This window comes from Strix aluco, chromosome 22 (assembly GCF_031877795.1).
Source record: "Strix aluco isolate bStrAlu1 chromosome 22, bStrAlu1.hap1, whole genome shotgun sequence".
Taxonomy (NCBI): Eukaryota; Metazoa; Chordata; class Aves; order Strigiformes; family Strigidae; genus Strix; species Strix aluco.
The window spans coordinates 4,309,652-4,332,423 of record NC_133952.1 but is presented as its reverse complement, the minus strand read 5'-3'; the positions used below and the strand labels follow the sequence as shown (position 1 = coordinate 4,332,423).

General features: G+C 48.8%; 1 protein-coding gene across 6 annotated transcripts in view; it reads left to right on the top strand.

Moving 5' to 3' along the window:
• Positions 1-22,772, top strand: part of SAMD11 (sterile alpha motif domain containing 11) — a 175,223-nt gene that overhangs the window by 41,773 nt on the left and 110,678 nt on the right. The window contains exons 1-2 of one of the 6 annotated variants that reach the window (XM_074848456.1): positions 6,851-7,888; positions 9,458-9,549. In XM_074848456.1, coding sequence (XP_074704557.1) covers positions 7,096-7,888; positions 9,458-9,549 — 885 coding nt within the window. In that variant the 5' untranslated portion in view covers positions 6,851-7,095. Of the gene's footprint in view, positions 1-6,850; positions 7,889-8,154; positions 8,160-8,735; positions 9,011-9,457; positions 9,550-22,772 lie in introns of those variants that run through there. The other 5 variants (XM_074848459.1, XM_074848461.1, XM_074848457.1 and 2 more) reach the window with 5 other exon arrangements.

Here is a 22,772-nt window from a genome sequence, read left to right as displayed (position 1 = left end):
TGCCTTCCTGTACTGGCATTGATCTAGATAGTCCATGAAACAATTGCAGAGAAAGCACAGCAGCCCAAATTCAGTGAGAATTCCCTACAGAAACGTAGGTCCCTGTTGATGGAGCTCCTGTGTGATGTCTTCTCAGAGTACCAGTGTTAATTTAGTAACACTCGGCTATGGCAGATGCAGTCATAACTGAAACTGCACTATAGACACAGTCCTGCCTAGGGCCTATCTATACATAAAGTTTCACATTGCTGTAACAATAACTGTTCAGAAACATTCCTAGTGGAATTTGAACAGCTCTCTAGTGGGGTGCAGTTATAGTAGTGGAGAGGTGATGTACGCCAGTCCCATCATTACTAGGGCATAGACTACGTGACATCAATTTCTAGAAAGGAGGAGAATTAGAACAATACAAAACCTGTCTGCAGAGGTGCCCGGTGATTTAAAGACTTTAGAACATATTACTGTAATTAATGTGTTCGAAAACTGTAAGCCACCTCAGATAGTGTGTACTTCAGCACCTCCTAAATTGGTCAAGGCAGGTTCTACCTAGTCTTTAATTTGATCTTTCTAGTGTGTATTAAAAGCAGTCACACCTTGATTACACTAGACTCTTCTGACACATCTAAAGGATTAGCTAACAAGGTTCATCTGCCTAACCTAAAAAAAGTGCTCTGTGCACATGTGTTTGAATACACTTGTGAATTGAGAGAGAGACACGGCTTATTCTTTTATGGCACTCTTTGACGTTGGGATGGCACACCTGATGTCAATGGTCACTGATTTTTTTTATTGTTTTAACTTAGCAATAGATTCCCGCGTACCCAGATTCTTGGATCTTTTGTTATTTGTATCATTTTGTTACTATGATTGTAGGAGGGAAGGCGGCAGGAAGTTGGGGAAATGGAGTAGCAAAAACTGATACTCAAGTGTTGGGACACAGCCAAGCTTTAGATTAATACAATGTGACCATCATTTCACCATTTCTGATACAGTGAGTTTTTCTTAGCAGTGAAGCGGAGTGACACAAAAGCTTTAGGAAAAAGAGAGAATTTGGTGGAGGCTTTCTTCTGCACTACAACCCTGATATCAAGTCTTTCACAACAGCTACAAATTAGCAATAAATAACCTCTGAGGAGAGAGGACTAGACAAGGGAGAAAGATGCATTTTTAATTGCAATATGCACAAAGAGTATAGTTAATGCAGAGAGAAGCACAGGGAAGCTGTCCAACGACCGGAACTGCAAAAAAGGCAGCTCTTGCCTTAGAAGTAAAGGGTCAGAGAGGATGGTTTGACACTTAAGGCCTTATTCCATTGGTGATTTCTGTACATCATGGAGCTATCACCTGAGTGTAGCTAAGCTTGTTGTTTTCCAAAACCTTTGCAGAGAAGAGCAATTTCTTGCTACATTATGAGGGACTAGAACACTGAAGTGTGAAGTCAGTAAAAATTTGCCATTGGTTTTAATGGAAATAGGCTTCTGCCCTTTGAATTTAACCTTCTTGTTGTAGGGACCTCACGGCTGATTTTGATTTAAGTTACCACAACATGCTTGAACTTCAACCAGTAAGGAAGAGAGATGAATCAGTCCATCTATCATTTGATAGGGTTTGCAGTGCCGTATCCTCGGACACACATCACAAAGGAAAACGGTCACTCGGTGCACACGCAGCCTCCCGGTGCGGTCGCAGGTGATTCTTGCTGTGCAGCCTGTGTAGCAGCATACAAAGGTCTCTAGGCTATAGGCCAGGTGACTGTTTACAGCACAGCAGAGCCACTATACCAAGTCAGAGGGAGAACAGAAAATGTGTTCCCTGCCTGGGAAGTTATTCATTATTTAGAAGAACAGAGCAGCTAGTTTAAAATTAGTCTTTGCCTCCCAGATAAAACTTCCCTCACTTCTCCCCAACAGACATTTAATTCCTCTAGTTTTTTGAGTACCAATCTACTTAGCCTGGCCACATAGCTACACTTGTAGGGAAGGTGATTTGGAAGAGGTATTTTGTGAAAATAGTTTGATGAGAAGAGACTTTCTTAAACCACCATTGACTGTCCCAGGCTATTCTCTTGGAAGCACACAAAATGCCTGCATTGGATAGGGATGTATGCCACTTACAACTCTGGTTTGTTGTGTGGGCTCGTGCTACCATGAGACTGCTTTCAAGAAAGACAGAAAAAACTCTGAGGAGAAAAAACTCCAGGAGTTCCACGGTGCTCCTTTTTCACTCCAATAAATTGGTGTAAAAGGCAGTGTTCTGTATCAGTGAGATTAAAAAGGGTACGGCCCAGCAGTTCCTGAGAAAGCATTTTTCTTCAGAGGCAAAGCCCTTTCCAGCGTCCTCCTTCCCAACCCTGCTCCCCTGAATACCCACCTGTGCCCTCCCTGCTGTTGCTCTTGCTGCTGGGCTGTCAAAATATCTCTCATAATGAAGCAGTCTGGCCTGAGGCTACTATTACCTCCAATACTGATCCCGCTGAGCATGACTCTGGCAGCATGGCTGGCTGCTCACATGCAGTGAGCATAGAGCTGGGCTACACCTGGCAAAGAATAAAAGACAAAAAGCAGTGAATCCTGGCTGCTAGACAGCCCTGATGTCCTCTGAGACTGAAAGACACTGGGGAAGGCGTGAATCTGGCTGGCTCGGGAGGTGGTGGTGTGGCTCTTTGGTCTCCTTCCCCATCTTTTCGTAGGCTCAGCGATTTGGTAGCGAGAGAGTTGTTGCTTTCCATCACTGGTGTGACAGTGTCAGGGTAATTCTGTGGAAAGATAGGGAAGCGGGGAGAGGAGCTGTTAACTTGTAGTCTTAAAAGGCTAAGCACCTCAGCTTCTTTGGGGGAAACAACGTGGTTCAGTGGATACTACACCAATTGTTAAAAGACCTGTTTTATTATCTAAGCTCTTCTGGTGTACCGGACAGAACTTTGCTGGCATAGTTAGTTTTGGACTGTGAGAAACTCATGCTACAGACCTGCTGCGACAAGGTCAGCAAGACCAGTGCTGTAGATGCAGCTGTGCTGACAGAACGTTGTATCTGCTCGTTTAGCTTAGCTTCGGCAGAGGCATAATGGTGCCATAGACGGCACGTATGGCATCTGTCCTGGAATCCTGGAAAGACAGAAGCTCTGGATTAGTTTCTGAACTCAGGCTGGTCATTTTACATGTACCTGGGTGTCTGTCTCCTCCCAGCCTCAACCTGTCTTTCCTGTAAAGGGGCAGGGCCTGCATCTGCAATGAGTTTTTGAAACACTCAGCACAAAGGACCTTTGATCTCAGTTAGAAACTCAGAGGTTTACTGTCACACATGTAAATAACAAATTACATCTAGGAAGTTTCCCTTCCTTTTATGGGTCGAATAATGGAGGCATATCCAGGATAAGTAATTTGTCCATGAAACTGGTGATAGGATAAGGAGGAAGATCTTTCTCTCTTAACTGTCAGACCTGTGCTTGAAGCACCATCTCTTCTTGTAAAATGCTTTACAGCACAGCTAGCTCTTTACAGTTGTTAACACATTTGACTTGAGAGAAATAAAAGATCCAGGTTTTGTTTCAATCCAACATGATGTATTCCAGAGGTGGAGAACTAAATGTTGGAAATGATCGCTATTTACTATGTTTACTGTGGTAACACCTCTGTGAGCAAATTCAGAATCATGCTTTCACTTTGCTAGGTGCCGTGGAAACACACAACAAAAAGACATGGTGATTTGTGCCCCCAGACTTGAAAATGTGTTCCAGTTCCTCAGTGTGGAATTTGCAAGGCGTACCCGGTTCTCTCTCTAACCATATGTGCGTGGATTTGCTTGGATCTCTCTGATCTGCTCTCCAGTGGTGAATCTGTTTACACTAATCCTGAAAGCTCTACTGTTATGAGACTGGATCTGAACAACTTCAGACTCCTGCTGTCCGACTCAGACATCCAGACAGAGCTCTTGTTCTTTATTACAGTGGGGAGGGGTAGGGAGGACTTGTTAGTAACTTTTAGTGCTTGTAAGACACTGATAGGATCGGCCTGAAACTGTGCCTCTTGATTCCCCCCAAACTTCACCGTTCTGCCAGAGCACCTTACAGGTGTGCGAGAAACCCTGTCTGGTCCAAGCCATGCACCTCGTATTGAGCCACCGTCATGCGGCCTTCTTCTTCCAGTGCTGGACCTCTACACAGCTTGGCCAGCGCATCTACGTCATGACTGGCAGCAAGTGCCTGTTTTTTTCCAGGAATAAAACAGCCAAGTAGGTGCTGCCCTTCGAGAATGAAGTCGCAGCATATTCACCTCACAGGTCCAGGTTTAAGCCTGGTTTCCTTAGAGGTAAAAAGCAACGGGGCTGAGATGCAGTGGGAAAACCCATGGCAAGTCACCTTTAAAATAAAAGGTAAATAAGAATTCCCAGGGTTAGGAAAGGCTTTGTTATGGCTGTTTAATAGGGCAGACTGGGTGGTGAGGCAAGGTGCTGTTAGATTTGAGTGTGCATCCAAACCATGGAGATCTGAGAAGTCTAGAAGTACTGCAGAAGGGTTTGTTCCTGGAGGATGAAGGCCATCCTTGTTCTGCTCTCCTGTGACCCCTCCTGGAGACTTGTCTTTGAAGAAGGCTGTGGCCGAGCTCTCTCTACACTTGGAGGTGAAGCTGCCATTAAGATTGGAGATGGAAGAACAGTAACCCTTACGGCTGTAAAAAAGAAAGAAGGCTTTGAGAAAAAATACCCACTCCCCTGTAAAAAGTGAAATCAGTCCCATGAAGCCAAGTTCCAAAGAAGATGGAGTCAAAGGAAGTCTGAAGTAGTTCTCAAGTCTCTGCAGAGGGCTCAGTGCAGTTCTGGGTGTGCCAGGCACGGAGGTTTTCTGGGAGTGTTAAGAGCGAGCAGTTCTTCTCCCTGCATGGCCTTCTCACCTGACCTCCATCCAGAATCCTCTTATATGCTTTCACAGAGAATGCCTGTGTCTCCCAGAGCCTCTTCCAAGCATTTTCCTTGGTTCATTAGGTGATAATAGAAAGTGATTTTTCCCCTGTCATCTTGAGCAATCAGAAGCATTAAGAATAAGAGCCTAAGCCTGAAAGCCTAAATGAGAGGGTTTGATGGGTATGTATATCTGCCTCCTTCATTAGAGGAAGAAGCAAGGATGGCTCCCAGAGCTTGCATTTCTTGAGAATAAATAGGCAAGAAACAAGGATCATGGTCAAGTAGCGTCAAGAGAAAACTGAGGTTTGGGGCTTAAGTCCCATTCCCAGATCTGCTGAACCCCAGGGGGGTGGTTTCCTCCACCTTTACGGGTACAAAGCAATGGCTTGTCCCACAAGTGGTCCATCAGACTTTTTGTAGAGAGGGGTAGCTGTCAACTGAGAGCTAAGAGGGGCAGAAAATAACACCTGTAAGATCTCGGGCCAATCACTTGGTGCACGAACGTGAACTCGTCACCTGTTTTAGCCCGTGTTCTCTCGTAGTGGGACGGAGGAGCTGCGTAACCCCAGCGGGAGTACAGCGCTCGTCTTCTCCATCTCGGCCTCTTTACGCTTCGGCTTCTCCGCCAGTAAAATGAAGCTAAAAGCAGCTTTTCCATAAAGGTGGTAGGAGGTGGTGTTCGTTCTCCTTGTCTGGGAACGCTCCGAGATCCTCTGAGAGCTGGTGCTGGAGCGGCAGGGGCTGCTCCTGCTCAGAAACTACCCCACGGACTCTGCAATGGCTGATTGTCACAACAGCAAATCCGTGTCTGGCTGTCTGGAGGGCAAGTTCAGCCTGCCACCACCTCCCCCTGTAAGAAAGCAATTAATAAGAGACACACCTTGGGACAAAGCGAAGAACTTTGTGTTGTTCTGGGAGCTCTGAGACAGACCTCGTACACAACTCTCCCTGTTCTGCCACCTTGTAAGACTTGTGGGGCGTATTTCTTCTACTGTGTTTAAGGGGATGATTTATTTTTATTTCCCTTCTAGGTGGGATTCTTCCTGCACAGTCGCTCCTGCTTAGCATCCAAGGGTAGGGAACTCCATCTTGTTGATGTGACAAATCTCTGTAACAACCACGCCACTTAATTTTGGGCTGTGTTGTCCTCTCGGGGCAGTTTCACATGGACCTTGTGCCACAGCTCATCCCAGAAAAAACAAATTTATACCGTGTCTTGCTACATCACCGCCTGGGAAAAGAGAAGGCTCTAGCCTGCCTTCTCAAGGTAGAGCTGGTGACTAGGGGAGCCTGCTAAGGAGAGCAAGGTGCATGGGAGAGCCCCCAGGAGCCGGGGGGCTGGCCCCGCCGTCCGTCGCTCACCCCCTCTCCCCGCCGCCGGCGCGGCGCTTGCAAGCGCCTCTGCTGTTTAAATGGGCCAAGTTAGAGAAGCGGCGGCGGCGGCGGCGGAGGGAAATCTTGTTTGGTCAGAGTCTCTGAACTATACCGTGACTTCTGAGCACGGATCAATATCTGTCTGTCCCGGCTCGGAGGGGAGCCCGGCCCAGTAGCCCAACACAGCGAGGCATTTAGGGGCTGGGGGGGTGCAGGAGCGCATGCCGTGCCGGGCACGGGCTGGCGGGGCTGTAAATGGGGATGTGTGTGTGTCTGGGCGCCTGGCTCTACAGAGATGTATATATATATATACAGAGATCTATGTAACGTAATACCATGTTTTTTAAAATTTTGTGCAGGAGTGGAAATTAAATACCAACTCGCAGGGATCATAAAAGCCTTCGGTGGGAGCGGGGCGAGTCTGCACTTTGCAGGTGAAGGCGGGCGGCCCCCGGGAAACTTCTCCGCCCGCCCGGGGTGGCTGGAGCCCCGCGGGCAGAGCGGGGGGAGCCGGCACCGGGCGGGGGGCTCCGTCCTCCCCGCGCCCGGCGGGCGCCGGCGGGGAGGGGAGGGGACGGCGGAGTGGCGGCGGGGGCGCAGCGTTTAATTTTAATTATTGCATATAAATAAATAAACCAGGTGTCAGTTTAAAGGAAGGAGGTGGGGGGGGGGGAGGGTGAAAGGGGGCTGGGTGGGCGGCGGGGAACCCTCCAGCCTGGTGAGAAGGTGGGTCGATCTAGGGGAATCAATAAGCTTTTTTTTTTTTTTTTTTTTTTTTTTTAAAACCAAAATAATGTCTACGGCAGCAGAGACCTCTCCGAGATGTCAGGTATTAGTCCGGAGGGGCAGATCTGCGAGCCACACAGCAGCTCCCGGGTCTACGGTACATTAGCCTCTCCGTGGGAGAGGGATCCCAGACAGCTCTGCTGGGGAGCCAGCCCAGGAGATTTGTTAGCGGGCTGCTCCGGGGGATACCAGCCACCTCCGGCACCCGAGCGCCAAAGGTGCTTGTGTTGCTGCTGCTGCTGCTGCTGCTGCTGGCGCATTTCAGCCAAACTCCAGCCAGAGCGGGGGCAAGTTGAACCGGAGACATTAGAGCCACTGTGCTTTGGAGAGAGGAGGGAGCGCGGCAGCACCATGCCTGCTATCAAGAAGGAGCGACTTGACAGGGAAGAGATGGCCCTGGCAGCTTTTAACCAGCCCATGGAAACCTTACCTGACTATCTCGCCCCTCTGGCCGCCGCTGCCATTCCGGTGGTCACCCCGCACCCTCCGGCTTACGACCAGATCTTTGCCCACCGCGCGTACCTGGGCTTCCACGAGACCCACCACCCCCACCCCCCCCACCCCCCCCACCCCCACCACCTCCCCGAGGACCTGATGCTGGAGAGGTTTTCCTCCATCCCGGATTTCCAGCCCTTCTTTGACAACGGAGAACCTTGCATCGAGGTGGAGTGCGGGGAGAACAAGGCGCTGCTCTACATCAATAAGTTGTGCCAAGGGAGCAAAGGACCCTCTATCCGGTACCGGGGCGAGTGGCTCACCCCCAACGAGTTCCAGTTTGTCAGCGGCAGGGAGACGGCCAAGGACTGGAAGCGCAGCATCAGGCACAAAGGTAAAGGCGCCGCTCGCCACTCGGCTTGTGCCGGGCTCCACTCGCCACTCGGCTTGTGCCGGGCTCCCCGCGCCGCTCCGCTCCGCTCTTCCTTAGCATCCTCCCTCTCGCCCCCATGCTCGGGGAGCGGGAGCCAAGGCGGGGGGGGGCTTTATTAGCGCTCGCAGGGGGGGAGAGCTCAGCACCGCATCCCCCGAGGCCGTGCCCCCCCCTCCCCTCAGCACCCCCGGTCCCTCTTTACCGGTTCCCCTCACCGGTACCGGGCTCTCCGGTGAGAAGTTTGGTTGCGTTTTTTTGTTTTGTTTTGGTTTTTTGTTTTGGTTTTTTTTTTTCTTTTTTTCCCCGAGCGATTTGGGAACAGTTGCTGTGGGGGCTTGTTACCAGGCGGGGGGGGGGGGGCTCCTCTCTTCTAGGAGAGAAGTTTAATTTCTCGCGGGCAGAGGTTTTGAACACCGGGGATACTGGCGGCGAGGGGGGGGGGGGCGGTGTTCAGCGTCGCGCGTGGGGGCCGGCGCCAACTCCGCACCCCGCGGGGTTCTCTCCGCGGCGGGGCGCGGAGCGGAGCCGGTGGCGGCGGGCAGCGCCGCGGGGGAGCGGCAGCCCCGTCGCGCCGGGTGAGGACAAGCCCCGGCGGGGTGGCGGGCGGGGCGGAGGGTGGGGTGGGGGGGTGGGGGGTGTATGGAGGGGGGGGTGTTCCCCTTGCAGCTGGGTGGTGCGGGACCTCCGCGGCGCTGGCGGCTGCTGACGGGAGCCTGCCCTGCCTCCCCTCCCCTCCCCTCCCGCCTCCGGTCCAGCCCGAGCCAGCGCCGCAGTCCCGGCACCGGGGCTGGCGCGGCGGAGCTGCCGGGGCGGGCGGCAGGTGGAGAGCGGGGGGACCCGGCTGGTCCTGCGGGGGGGGGGGGGGGAGGGGGGAGCCGATGAGACACGTAATTAGCTGCGAGCTGGAGGTGCCAGCCCAGGGGTCTATTAGGAGGTGACTGACACCTCGCCTTGTTTATCGATCGCCAGAGAAAAGGGGAATCACTGCGGGGGCCGCGCTAATTGTCCTCGCTCCGCTCATCTCTTCTGTTTCTTTTATTACCGGGCTCCCGGCTGCCTTCGGGAAACCTCAATTCCTCTGGGGTGAGTCAGGAGGACTGAGGTGAAACGGACCCGGAGGAGCAGCGGGGAGCGGGCTGCCCCTCTCGCCCGGCCGTCCCCCGGCGTGGGGGCCGGCTGCGCGGGTGGTGGTGGGCAGCGCGGAGCCCCGTGCGGGTGCGCGCAGGTTGCGCGGGTTTGGCCGCTGCGTCTCCGGACTCCGGGTTGCGCCCTTCGGCCTCGGCTCCCTCCGGGCTGCGGGAGCTGTGGTAGCCAGGGTTAGGCCGGGGCTGGCGAGCTGCTGTTGCCCACGGGCATCTGCAGGGGAGAGAGTTGGAGGAAGGGGCAGGCGGGGGGGCGCTGGCAGGCAAGGGGAGGGGTGTTTGTGTGGCAGGAGACGCGTGGTGTCCCCCGTTCCCCCCCCCAAATACTTTCCTTTTATAAAAGTGCTGATCCTTCTTCTTCTTCTTTTTTCTTCCCCTCTGCATCCAGGGAAAAGTTTGAAGACTCTTATGTCCAAAGGAATCTTACAGGTACATCCTCCAATCTGTGATTGCCCTGGGTGTCGAATTTCGTCTCCAGTGGTAAGATTATTGTTAAACTATGTGCTTTAGTTAAGACATCTCTCTCCTCCGCCTCCTTCCCTTAAAAAAAAAAAAAAAAAATCCCGTTGCTTCTGTGATCATGAAACCGTGATCTCTGAGCGCGAGGAACTGTCAGTCCCTGAGCCTTTGCCAGAGCGCTGCGTGCAGCGTGAGGGTACCTGCGGTCTGGTCACAGGCTTGCAGGAGAGGAGTTTGCAACCCGAGCGGCTGGGAAGAGCAGAGTTTGACCTAAGGGATGCACCACGCAGGGTGACTCTGTGGTTTTCAGGGGGAGCTGGCTCCGCGCAAACGGTAAAGCAGTCAGTAGCTTCTTCCCTGTTCTCAGCCCCTTCGTTTTGGTGCCTTGTGTAAAATGGCTAAATAAAGCAAGAGGGAATTATAATTGCACCCACGTGTTAGAGTCAGAATAGCCACAGTTTACAAACCGTTAGTGAATTTTGTCAGATAAACTTAAGGAGGAACGAGCTCATCTTAAACGGTTACAACTTTTACAACATTCATGTCATAGCTCACAGTTCATGCTTTCGTGGATCTTCCCAGCTTCTGAGTTCCTTGTGTTTTCTGCTGTCTGCCTTTATCCTGAGACTTTCAAAATCTCTATATGACATCAACATTTTCATGAAAAAGATGTTGGTGTTATAAATAAAAAGCTACTGAAATCATAGTAAACTATAAGGCATTAAAACCAGTTCATCATGTGTAAAAATATCCATAAAATACACCTAAACGGGATGGCAAAGCTGTTGGTCTGTGGAACTAAAGTGGGTCTTGGTCTGAAAAAAAAGCACTGTGACTTAAAACATTGTCAGTAGCACTGTGGAAACAGATGCAGCTGGAGAATTATGGACTTTTATTCACTGAAATCAACGTTTTTTTCTTTAATTGTTTTTGAGACCAAACGGACAATCTCTTTTCGCATGCAGTATCTTTATGACTCTGCGTGACAGACAGCATTGTGAATTTAAATTATTTCTGCGTGGTATAGATGTGCATGCGTGCTTCTGGGTACAAATATACACATTCACGTGGGAAGGGGCTTGGAGCAATAATCAAGAGTTACAGACAGGAATGTGAAGATGCCACCTCCGTGACGTGAGGCTCTGGCGCCTGTTTTCCGTAGCAGCAATTGGTACCAAAGCAGTAACTGCCCAGTGAGCTCACGAGTACTAGTTGCATTGCAGCACTGCCTGGTATTTTAAACCCAGCAAACCAGATCGACTGAAACCTGGCTTTTCTGACAGGCTCACGTAGTTCCTCCGAGCTCACGGGGCAAAGTGCGATGCAGCGTAGTAAGTTTTCTCCGTTTTTGACTTTTGCGTGTGCTTTAGTTACCGGTCGTGTGGGTCAGAGGCCAGCAAGCAGTGATCTGCAGGCCAAAGTGCTCTGCCCCAGTCGCTGCTGGTGTTGAGAGGTGTCTGGCCAGAGGACACTGTCTGCTGGTCACGTTCTGGGTGCCAAGTTGCATGAAGCGGTAGCCAAAATGACACGCTGCACTTCCCTAGCAGCAACGTTTTTAATAGTTGCGCAGGGATGCTGTGCATTTACAGTTGGGAAGGCAGCTCTGTGTGGAACAAGTGTCTTTTAAAATAGAACTGAACTTGAGGAGCTCAGAGAGAGGAAAAGAGAGGTTGGTATAGTTTTGGGAAAGGAGAAGTAAATAAATCCTTCAGGACTTGCCTCCTACCGCTTTCCTGGCTGTATAAATTAGTTAGAGGGGGTTTTGATGTCAGAATTTGCACAGCAAGGACAAACCCCAATGAAAGCTTTTATCGGGACTCTGTTTCTTGGTGCTTACTGCCTTTTTCTGTGCTGTAATTAGAACGTACACCTGACCAAAGGACAATTCCACATTTTGAACCTGAAACCTTTTGGCAGTGCCTTGTCATAGCTACACGCATGACACATTCAACTTACACAAGAAGGAGGATTAAAAATCGGGCACAGTTTTTATCTTTCCCCATTTAGTGATCACCGATTTAAGCACCGCTGAGATCAAAGGGCTGTTTCTCCTCAAATGTAGAAATGCTTTATATTTTATAGTGTAGGTAAGTAGGGACTTGCAGCGCCTGGGTCCTTGTGCTACCGTGTTATCACACGGGGGGGGGGGGGGGTCCGGAGAGGGGGAGCTGGTTCTGTCAGCGGCTGGTTCTACTGAGCCGAAATCAGTCCTTGGACAGCGGGAACAGGCCAGAAAAACTCCAGGATTGTCTTTGTAACGGGGCAAACAGCTGCCCGTAGGCACCAGCATCCTCCCCCCGCTGCGAACTGCCGGCAGCGGAGGGAGCGCTCCAAGGCCCCGGCCTGGCTCTTCCCTCGGGAGGGGTCACGGCCAATTCCTCCAGGCCTGGCCGGCCACAGCGGTAACGTCGGGGGCTTTAATCAGCCCCCGCGGTCGTTCTGAGGCCCATCCCGCTCCCTTCTGGGGCTGGGGAGAGGAGGGCTTGATCCGGAAAGGAACGCAGGAGCCGGAGCTCCACACCGCCCCCCCGCCCCGGGCCGGACCCGTTACCAGCGGCTCCGGGCCACCTCCAGTTCAATTCCCAACCCCCGTCCCACCTCGGCGAGCACCGAAACAGCCGGGCTGGCCCCCCCCGGCCCGCCGGGGCTGGCGCCGCTTCCCTCTCCGCCCCCCCCCCCCCCCCAGTGCCGGGAGGGGAGCGGCGCCCGCCCCCCCCCGCCGAGCCCGGCTCCGCCGCCCCCCGCCGCCCCCCGCCGCCCCCCGCCGCCCCCGTCTCAGCTCGTTTGCTGCAGCTGCAGACAGCGGCCGGCGCCGGGGCCAGCTCCGCCACCGACCGCCGGTTTCCTGCGAGGCGGAGAAAGACGGGGGGGGGGAGCAGCCGCGTCGCGCCGGCCGCCCTGGCGCCGCCTCCCCCGGGCCGCGGCCGCCCCCGCCGGCAGCCATCAATCAGCGGCGGCGGGGGGGGGGGGGGGGGGGAAGGCAGGGGGGTGCAGGAGGGCCCTGAGGGGCCGCAGGGTCACCTCGAGTTATGGGGGTGGGGGGTTGCAGGGAGGAGCCCCGGCGGTGGGGGAGTGCAGGAGGCTCCCTCCCGGGCTGGGGGGCGGAGAAGGGGGGGGGTATCCCCTGGGCCGATTTGGGGGTTGCATAGGGGCATCCTCAGCCCGGCACAGGCTTGGGGTGGGGGGGGTGGGGGGACGGACACGACACTGGGGGCTGCGTGGTGCAGCACTGTCTGCTTTTCTCCCCAACTCTGCAGCGGTGGGGAACGGGGCTCCCCACCCCATGCCCTTCCGGGGAGCAGCTCTGCCTCTGTGACTTCTCCATCCCCTTTTCCTTCTACCCAGGCCTTGGCACCCGAGGTTTTTCAGGTCTGGAGGAGAGAAATGCCACAGGTCTCAGTCCCTTCAAATTTTGGAGGCACGGGGTGCCAAGTGTTCACAGCGATGTGAACAGGGGTCTTCCCCCATATTTGTACTTGTCAGTTCTGGATGGACACAGTTCATCTTGTTTGGAGCCCTGGATGGATTCCAGTCTATTCTGATGAAACCCGTTCGCTACAGGGTTCCCGCTGTCCCCATCGAACTTTCCTCTGTGCTCCAAATACCTCTCACACATTCTCTCCATCTCCACTTTCAACCCCCCAGCCGAGGCTGCTCCTGAGAGTGTGCTCACCGGCCGTGGTCTTTCTAGCCAGAGCGAGGGGGAAACCTAATGGTCTTGAGAAAAAGCACTAACATCTTCATTGCTAAACCCAAATAAATTAGATTTGCAAAGTCCAGCATTGCATATCCAGTCTAACAGGAGAAAGGCATTCCTTACAATAGATGGACTTTGATTGTTTCCCTTATCAGACAGAGCGTGACCCCTATTGTGTTTTTCATACTAGTCGTGCTGCCTCTGAAAGTGTGTTGGGACTGGACATGGGCTGCTCCTCATGCTCTTCGCATCTTTTCTTGGACAGGGTGTCTGTTTGAAAGATAGCCTGTGTTGGAGTTTCAGGCTCGGGTCACAGGTAGAGAAGGAAAGGCAAGCTTTCAAAAAGCTATTGTGGTATGGCCATATTCAAACCAAACAGAAGGCACGATAGAATTACTTTTTTTTTTTTTTACCCCATCTTCATTGCATGTCAAGACACATGTTATTGTGCATAACTTGGTCAATGACAGTGGTAATTCATTTGCTTACTGGGGCTGTGTTTTGGTCTTGTTTTAATTTATATGGGATTCTTTTTATTTGCTTCTTTTTGCTTTTCGTCATCATCGTTGTTGTTTTCTGTTGATGCCCCTGAGTTTAAGGCGTTAGTCCGAGACTTTGTCAAGGATGGCAAAAGTAACTATCTGCTTACTTAAAAATCTGAATGCTGGTAATCAGCAAAGTCTCTGTTATTTACCCCTAAGATTCCTGAGTGTTCTTCTGTCTCCCCATTTCAGAGGTGCAGGGGTGGAAGGCAGCTCTGCACCCCCCCCAGAGCATGGCTTTGTGTGACTTGTGCTGTTGGGTTCTGGCTGCAGCTGTGCTCACTGTCCTTCCCCAGCGATGCCCTCCTGGCTACCGGCCTGCTCCACAGTTTGCCTGGGAAGCCAGGAGCAGAGCTACGCAGGGGGAAAGATCCCGGGAGATCCCCGGGCTACTGAGTAGATTTGTGGGGTCCATATTCCGAGGCTGGCCCAAACAGGGGAGTCTCCCACACTGGACATGAGTCCAGAAGAGAACTTTCCTATGAGAAGACTTTGCCTGCTGGAAAATTTAGTTGGCTGCCTGTAGAGGCAGGATTAAGTCTGAAATTTTACTTTTAACTGAATAGATTAGATTTAGGTTCCTTTCTGAGCTGCTGTGGACTTAAGGATTGGAGCTGGAGAATCTTGGGGTTTATGTGAAGGGGACTGTTTTCATAACTGTGCCTTCGTGTCTCTGGGGGCTGCCTTATGAATGTGGAAAAAGCCCCTCTGTAAAGCAGACTTATAAACCTTTTTATCCCCCCAAGGTCTTTGGCACAGTCTGTTGATTTTTATTTGTGGTTTCATGCTGATTTGGATTGTTGCTTTTAATCCAGCACATTTTAGTTTAGGTTAGCATTTGATGGAGTTTTTTTAGTTGTTTGGGGTTTTTTGTTTGTTTGTGGGTTTTTTGCTCTGTTTTGTTTTTTAATGGACTTCACTCAGGTGGTTCTTAGAGCGCTTGTGTTGCACTGCAAACTGGTAAGTTAAACTTGAGTGCTTTATTCAAAATCTGTCAGACATCACCTTTATAGAGAAACTGGAGGGAAGGTATGTTGTGTTCTTAAGTGGGGTGAGAGACTCGCACATCCCATCCAGTACTGGGGAGGGGTGCTGAGTGTGAGTCCACAGCCTCAGCTCGCAAGGCTTTCTAATCCGAGGGCAGTGGAACGTGCATGTCTGCTTCTCTCACAGAAGGGTCCCTAAAATCAGCTGCTCTTGGATCATACAGCACTTCACAGGGGAAACCCGACAGCTTGAAATGGGAATCGGTGTGGGTATGGGAGGTGCTCTGAAGTGTATTCTGCACTGGAAGTTATTCCTAATGGCCCTCAAACTCAGCTCATGAACAGGGCACGCTGCAACTGCATGATGTTGTCCCCTGTCAAGAGATTTGGAAGATGGGTGTTGCACCAATAAAATGACTAGTTATTATTTTACGCAAAGGCAGAACAAACCCAGATCAATGGCACGAAGAGTGCCAGCACAATACTGACGGATTTAATTTTGTGGATTATTAAATACCCCCTGGAAAGGAAAATATTAATTGGATTGCAGTCTTGTGAGTGAAGAGCAGAGATGTATAAGCAGCTATGGCTTAGGAAAATAATTTTATCTTACAGTGGGTTTTAAGGAGTTCCAAGTGGGGGAGGTTTGCTGTAGTGCAAGATCTGGAGGGAAGGTTTCTGCTGTTCCAGTGAGCAATGGTGAGAAACGATGCAAAAGGTCTTGCATGATGGAAGGACAGAGGAAGATCCATCTGTGAGTTCAGTTTAGTGTTTGTGAATAACGGGCCTGAAAGTGGGTGAAAGAATATTTATGCTGAGATTGGTGTGTATGAGGGATTGGGCCTGCAGTGAGCAAATTTCCTCCTGCTGGGAGTCCATAAAGAGTGTGGAGGGGGTTTCCTTGTCCCGCGGACTTTTGCGTGGTGTTGGTTCCCTGGAAGAGCCAAGACGCTGCTGGCACTGTGGCGTTATGGGCTCTGGTGGGCTCCCTTGTAGGAGAGGCAGTTTCTGAGCCCTCAGCCCCCGCATGAGTAAGTTTTACTCACTAAGTCAGCAGATGCAGGATGGGCTTTGCAGCTAGCACTGCCTGCCTGGTGAGTTGTACTGTACTCCATCAGCTCTAGAAAACCTCCTGGTCTGAGGGAAAGAAAGTCAAGCATGGGAAGAAAGATAGAGAAATAAATATATAGAAGCAGGGAAAGCAACATCATCTTGTTAGTGGTGTGTCAAGGGCAGCGTAAAGGTGACATAGGATAAGTAATTTTGCTGTCAAAATTATTTAGAGATGTCATTAAACTGCTTAAGGCTGTCTCTACAGCTTCAGGGCACAGACACCTGGTTTTAATTTGCAGTGGTCTATGTCCAAACTTGCTGGCCTTATTCAAAGGGATCAGTGCTAATTTGGAGCCTGGTGGCAAATGCCTTTAGTGAACATGGACTCCAAATGGCAGAGGTGACTTAAAGGATCAGAATTAACACCCTCATAAACTTTGTTCATTTTTCTTTTCCCCAGGTTTAAAACTATCAACTAGTTCAAGTTTGCAGAGATGATGAACTTTTCAGATTGCCTTTTCTGGTTTGCTTATGGGACAGGGAGAACAGAGAAGCAGTTTCCTATTAGCCCAAGACTTTGGAAAAGGAGATCCACTCTGTTTTTAATGAAGTAATGCTTGGTCAGAATTTTATGCTTGCAAAATCACTTTGTTGTGTCTATATTTTTTTCCTTTTTCTATCTTTTGTGTGTGTGTTTGTTTTTGTGGGTTTTTTTGTTTGGTTTCGGGTTTGTTTTCTTCTGCATTGGCTTACTGTGTTTCTCTTCTGCACAGTCTATTTACTTTATCTGGAAAACACAGCAGATTCTGTTTGGCCTCTATGCTCTCTTCCCTCCCATCTTCCTTCTCCATGTTGTAATGCATCATCTTCACTTATTCAACAACTGAAGAATCACCGTTCTCACCATTTCAGGGCTTTTTTCTGTTAGGAGATGCTCACCTTCCTCACTCTGGTAGATGTCAGTGAAAAACTCATTATAGGGCTCTGTGTCCCAAAGTTGGGTTTTCCAGTTGAGGGCAACGAAAGACGTCTCCTGAAGAGTTTTTATTGTTGAGGGTGTCATGTGCAGTTTTGTAAAGAAAACTGAGAACATCTTTAGCACCTCTGCTTTACTCTCATACTGCTCTTGTGTGAAGGCGAATCTTCTGTATGTACCACTGCCACCATTGGAGCAATGCATTTACTTTCTTTTATTTTTGGCTCTGTTATTTTAACAAAACCAGTGAGAACAGAGAGGAAATTACACATTCCCCTGGGTCATAAATATAATCTGTTACGGGATTTTCTTGCAACGTGTCTGAGGACGAGGAGGGATGGATGGAGGGAATTCCCAAGCATGGAAGGAAAGGTTCTTGCTCATTTATTTTACCTGTAGTCAACGTGGAACTTTTAGCTTTCACCGATTCACCTTATTTTGCACATGCATACAAAGCCACAGAATCTGGGAATACCGTCAAGCCCAAATTTGCCCTGTTCTTTACCTGTACGAAAATATTCCTGCACATCATATCCCTCATTTTAAGATGTCACGATGGCTTCAGTTGGTATGCAAAGCAGGCTTTTTAAATCTTTTAAATCTTAAGCTAGAAAGAAACTCACGGCAGCCTTGGCCAGCAAGCCAGGTCTCACCTTGGTGTAACGCTACCAACGTCGGTGGAAGCTGTTGTCCCCATGGCTGCTGTACTGTGACATCAGGCTAAGGGCTCAGACAGAGAGCCCTGCTTTTTTCAGTCAGTGCTTGCCAGAAAAAGGTGGTGTTCATCTGCGTGGGTGCTGCTGCAGCAGCTTTTGCTAGTAGAGATGTCCTGTGTATTTGGCTGAAGTTGCTGTGTTTACCAGCGTGAGCTCAGCCCTTGGAAAGTGGTGTAGCCATGGAGCAAGAGGCCGCCTCGTGCCTCAGTGCAGGCTGAAGGCAGTTGCCTGTGAGCCAGTTCTGCACTGATACCCGCTCATATGAAAAAACCTGAGCCTTGATGTAGCCTTTTGTTTTATCGCATTGTAGAATGGAAAAAAAAAGCGCCTTCATAGTAAGGTTTACTTAACATCTCTAAGAGCAACAGCATCTTCTGTCTTAAGATGTAAGATGGTGGGCAGTACCTGTTATTTCTTGCATTGTGCTAATCGATTAGGAAGGTAGAACTTTTTTGAATGGTTTCCAGAGAATTAAGGAGCAGGAAAACTTGAGAGCTCATGGTGATAGAAGAGTCACTCAACAGCGTTTTGGTCTAGAAGATATCTTCTGAAATATTTCTAACAATGATGCTGCAACAAAGTTGCGTGTTTGCTTGTAGCTGATTCCCAGTTTAGTGCTGGGAGGTATGATTGTTTCAGATAATTTAAAAAGCAGCTCTGGGATTTTAAACACCTTCACTTTACTTGGGCCTCTTAATCACCACAGCTTCTCGGTATAAAACTTTTCTCTTTCTTTTGAAAGCAAGCAGACCGCTTTACCAGACGGGTTTGCTGTCTATGAGTGTCTTACCCCTTAGGAGCCTGTATTTATCACCGAGTCTCTGGGGCCCTGCTAATTCAGAGTTATGAGTAGATTCCACTCCAATGGTAGCTGCTGTTCTGCCTATCTCTACCCATCAAATTGCAAAAACTCCCTTGTAACCCCATCCTTTCTTTTTATCTGGAGATGAATGTGATAGGTGGTACTCAGCTCTGTTGAAGCTGCTTTTGCTGTGTTGCTAGGGTAACCGGAGATAGCCCCTGAAGACAGGAAAGGGCAAGCATTCCTTTCTGCCACAGTCTGGAGCATCAGTGATTGAATGAGATTAGATAGAATTAGATAATCCTGAAATTCACAGTGATTTGACGCCAGACCTTTATTAAATAAGTAAAAGTACCAGCCCTTATAGTAAAAATGAATTCTTTTAGATCAATAACTTTTCCCACCATTTGTCACAGCTGTGATTCTTGAGATCTCTTTTTCTGTGACATGGGGTGAACCACACAAACATACCTTTTTTTTATTTCCCCACCACCACCCCCCCAGAGGGGACTGTGATATCAATTCCTCTTTTATTTCCCCCTTGTGATTCACCCACTTAACTGTAAAGTACACTTACAAAGGAAGGCACTACAAGATTCTTCAGCAATGGTTCAATGAACTAGAGTTTACAATAGTAGTGTTACTTAAAAACTGTACACCATTAGACTTAAGTATTATAGTTTTTTAGGGTCAGTTAAAAAGAAAAAGAAGTTGTATATTGTGAATGGCTGGGTAGTTTTTTGTTCCTTGTGTGTTCAGTGCCTAAAACTGCTGGGACCTCATCCATGCCTGGCATGTTCCTGCAATAGAATTGGTAACATCATATTCTGATCTAAAGTAAATGGGGGCTAAAATAAGCATGGCAGTGTGAATGCAGGATTGGATTTTGATCACAATCAGTCTAGATTTACATCAGTTTAACTCTGTTGACTTCTTTTTCATCTTTAGACTAGCATGGCTGGCATCAAAATTTAGTGTGCATGAGAGGACACCTAGCAGAGCATGGAAAATTTGGTGTGTTCTGGCCCTCAAGCAGTTTTTGTTTCTTATCAAGCTAAATTGGCTCTTTCAGAGCAGAGGCATGATTCATTAATTTTTTTTGGTGGTCGTGCTGTCCTTCAGGTGTGGCTCCAAACACCACTGCCGAGGTTTTTGCAGGCATAGTGGACGGTATGTAGTCTCAAAGTAGTCAAGAAGTAGCCCATCCAGAATGAGAAGGGCAGCCTGCGTACTCACTATAAGGCTGCTTTTAATTCATTAGATCTGGGTGTTTTAATCCCAGAATTAACAATGTGATTCCTTAAAACGTTTTTGGCTTGACATACATGAGCTGGTAATTCAGGGCTGGAAGTCTATGGATCTGCACTTGTTTGCATCAGCAATGTGGATCTGGTTTTTTGAAGTGTCACCTGCTGTGATGGATTTCTCTGAAATAAGTTCAGTAAAAGTAATTCTATGAGGCTGGTAAGCATTTCTCTCCCCTGGTGTGTGTGGAGGGCAAAAATCATCCTTGTTTTGGGAGGATTTAGTCTTTCCATTGATGTCTCTGCTATTGTCCTTAACTATAGAATCTAAAAAAAAGTATGTTTAAAGGATATTTGAAATTATATGCTCTACAAGTTAGTGTGCTTTTCCTTTAGCAGTACCATGCTAAAAAACTTACATCTTGAGAGTAATTTTCTTGTTGTGGTGGGACTCAAAATACCCTGGACTGCTTATCACACCAAGCTCTAGAAACAAGAGCAAAACCTATTTTTTTTCCCCCATACCACAGGAAAATACTTACATGCAGCAAAGTAAGAGAGAGGGAAGGACAGAGGAGTCTGAAAAACGTTTGTGTGTGAGTACTATACCTTAAGACCAAACTCTATCTTGATCTGTACCGCGTATAATTCCACCCTCACTAACAGGGGACACATTGATGGTATTTTTGCTTGGTACATACGGATACAGGCAGTCTGAATTCTCACCCCTGCCTTTATCCAGGATTTGAGTGCACTGAAAAGAGAAGTTGAGTGATGAAGTGTCAAATCCCACTAGAAAGCAAAGCCAAGTCTGCTCCAAAATGCAAAAAAAAGCTGGGATTCAGATCTTTACCCCACAACAGAAGCAAGACGATTCCAGCCTGTGATCAAGTTTCTCACCTGTCCTGTTGTTCACTGGCTGTGGCTGCTTTGGGAAACAAGGCCCCAAGTATACCTAGAGTGGGTAAAGCAGAGGAACTGTTGCTGTATCCCATCCACTGGAGCTTCTGGAAGAGCAGGAAATACCGTATGAAAGGAAGGGACCCAGGTGTTCACGTTTGTTGCAGGTGGCAGCTTCAACTGGGATAATCACACTCTGATGCCCAGAGATCTGCCCCACATGACCCCTGTCTGGCTTTGGGGGGATCCAATATGTAAGCCAGGGAAGAATCTGGCTTTGTAACTTTAGTAGTGGTATAGTAAAGACCACACGTGAGTTCAATGCATAATGAAATCTAGGTATTGGTTGCTTGAGTGATTTCCCATGTTTGGAGACCGGCCTCCACCTGGGGAGGTCTCTCGGTGCGGACCAGGAAAATCAATTGGAAACATACCCAGTGCAGGATTCTTTGTGGTGAGGATTGCACTCCAGCTTTAAGTTGCTTGAATGTTTTAAATTGTACTCCAGAGAAGTTGCCCTTAATTTGTTGGAACTCTTTAACGTCATCTCAGTGCATGATTCTTTTTCTGAAGGCTTGTTCTCTGTCTGGATGGAGCTGGCTGACAAGAGCGTAATGAACTCGGGTACTTGGGGCTCTTCTTGTGGGTTGGCATTGGGGATCGTGTTAGATGGCTGTTAACCATGCGCTTCTGTGGCGAAGCACAGGCTGTTTGGAGAGATTTTGCTTTGGCCGGTTGCTATTTATTACCACTGGATATACCACCCAATCTAATAGACATCGGATTTGGAGATGTCAGTTGGCAGCAGGTCCTACTGCACGTTTCTGTGCACAGAGAGGCACCTCAAGCCAAAACAGAACTATGCAACCTCAGTGTTTCATTAAGAAAACCCGATTTGTAACTTCAGAATCAACCCCCTAGCCTGCACTTCAGGCTAATCGTCCTGCGTCTACTGGCTCTCTTCACTTGTGGAGTAGAGCGGTGAATGCTGTGGGCTGGCACTCAGGTGTCTGGGCCTCTGACCTTTTCCCTGCTGAGGATAACCCACATTGCTTTCTCCAACCTTTGTTTTCAAATGCAGCTTCTTATTTGGAATATTTAACTTGGCTTACCTGGAAACATACTTTCTCAGGGCCCACGTGCCTTTTATTCCCTTTCACATCAGGAATCTGTGCAGTGTTTAGTACCCGTGCGTGGCCTTTAGAAATACAGGCACTAACCTTTCCATGATTCAGCTTCCCCATATACAGGCGGGGGAGAGCACCTCTGGTATTGCATATGGAAATTGAAATATTTAGATTTATGGGTTAAAAGGGCAAGAGACCACTGTTACCATCAAGGCTGAGTTCTTGCACTATAATAAGCAATAGGACTTCCCCAAACTAGTTCCTGTTTATGGTGGTTTATCTTTGTACTTTTCTTTTTAAGGAAAGTATCCGATCTTGATTAAATGTCCTGGTCCTGTCCTGCATTGATCCGAGTAAATTGTTTCAGTGGTTAACTACTCTCATTTCTTAGGAAATGATGATGATATTGCTAATTTGAATTTGTTCAGTGTCACATTCCTGTCACATGGTCTCCTTACAGCTTTGTATGTTGCTCTTCGGAGCCATAGACCATCACCAAGAAACCTTTTAGCCTTCTCCTTAGTGAATGCAATAGTGAAGTCCTTCAGTCTCCCCAGGTAATGAGGCAATCCCAAATCTTTAGTCATCTGCACGACTCTTCTGCAACTCCCCCCCCCACTGTATATCAGCATCCATCTTGAACTGTTGGCGCTGTATTCAAGTAACGTCAAGCATATAGATATACACACACTGTAACCTTCCTGCTCGGATTACTTCTCTGGCATTTATGTCCACATTACTGATATGGCTAGGGCATTGCCCACGAGGAACCTCTTCACCTGATTCCCACCCTGACCCTTGCACCCTTTTCAGAGTCACTTTTTCCTGGGATAATATTCTCTGCTTTTAAAATGTCAACTTCACCCACTAGCCTATGCTATTTTGTGTCTATGACCCTGGGATTTCCTTACTTGCCATTAACTTGCACATTCTCTGTCTCAACCATCAGCAGTGACTCTTTGTTTTCTTCCACGTCATCGATAAAAATATTATGGAGAATTAGTTACACGCTTATAGTCTGAGGTCTTTTAATCACCTTTTAATCCATTTAATTTGTGCCATGTTGACTTGTAATGCTCTAATTTCTCATGCAAAAAGTTGTGTGGTGTAAGATCAAATAACTTGCAGAAATCTAAGCACATTACACTTGCACTATTGTCTCAGCAAAAAAGATATATTAGTTTAACATATTTTCCATTAA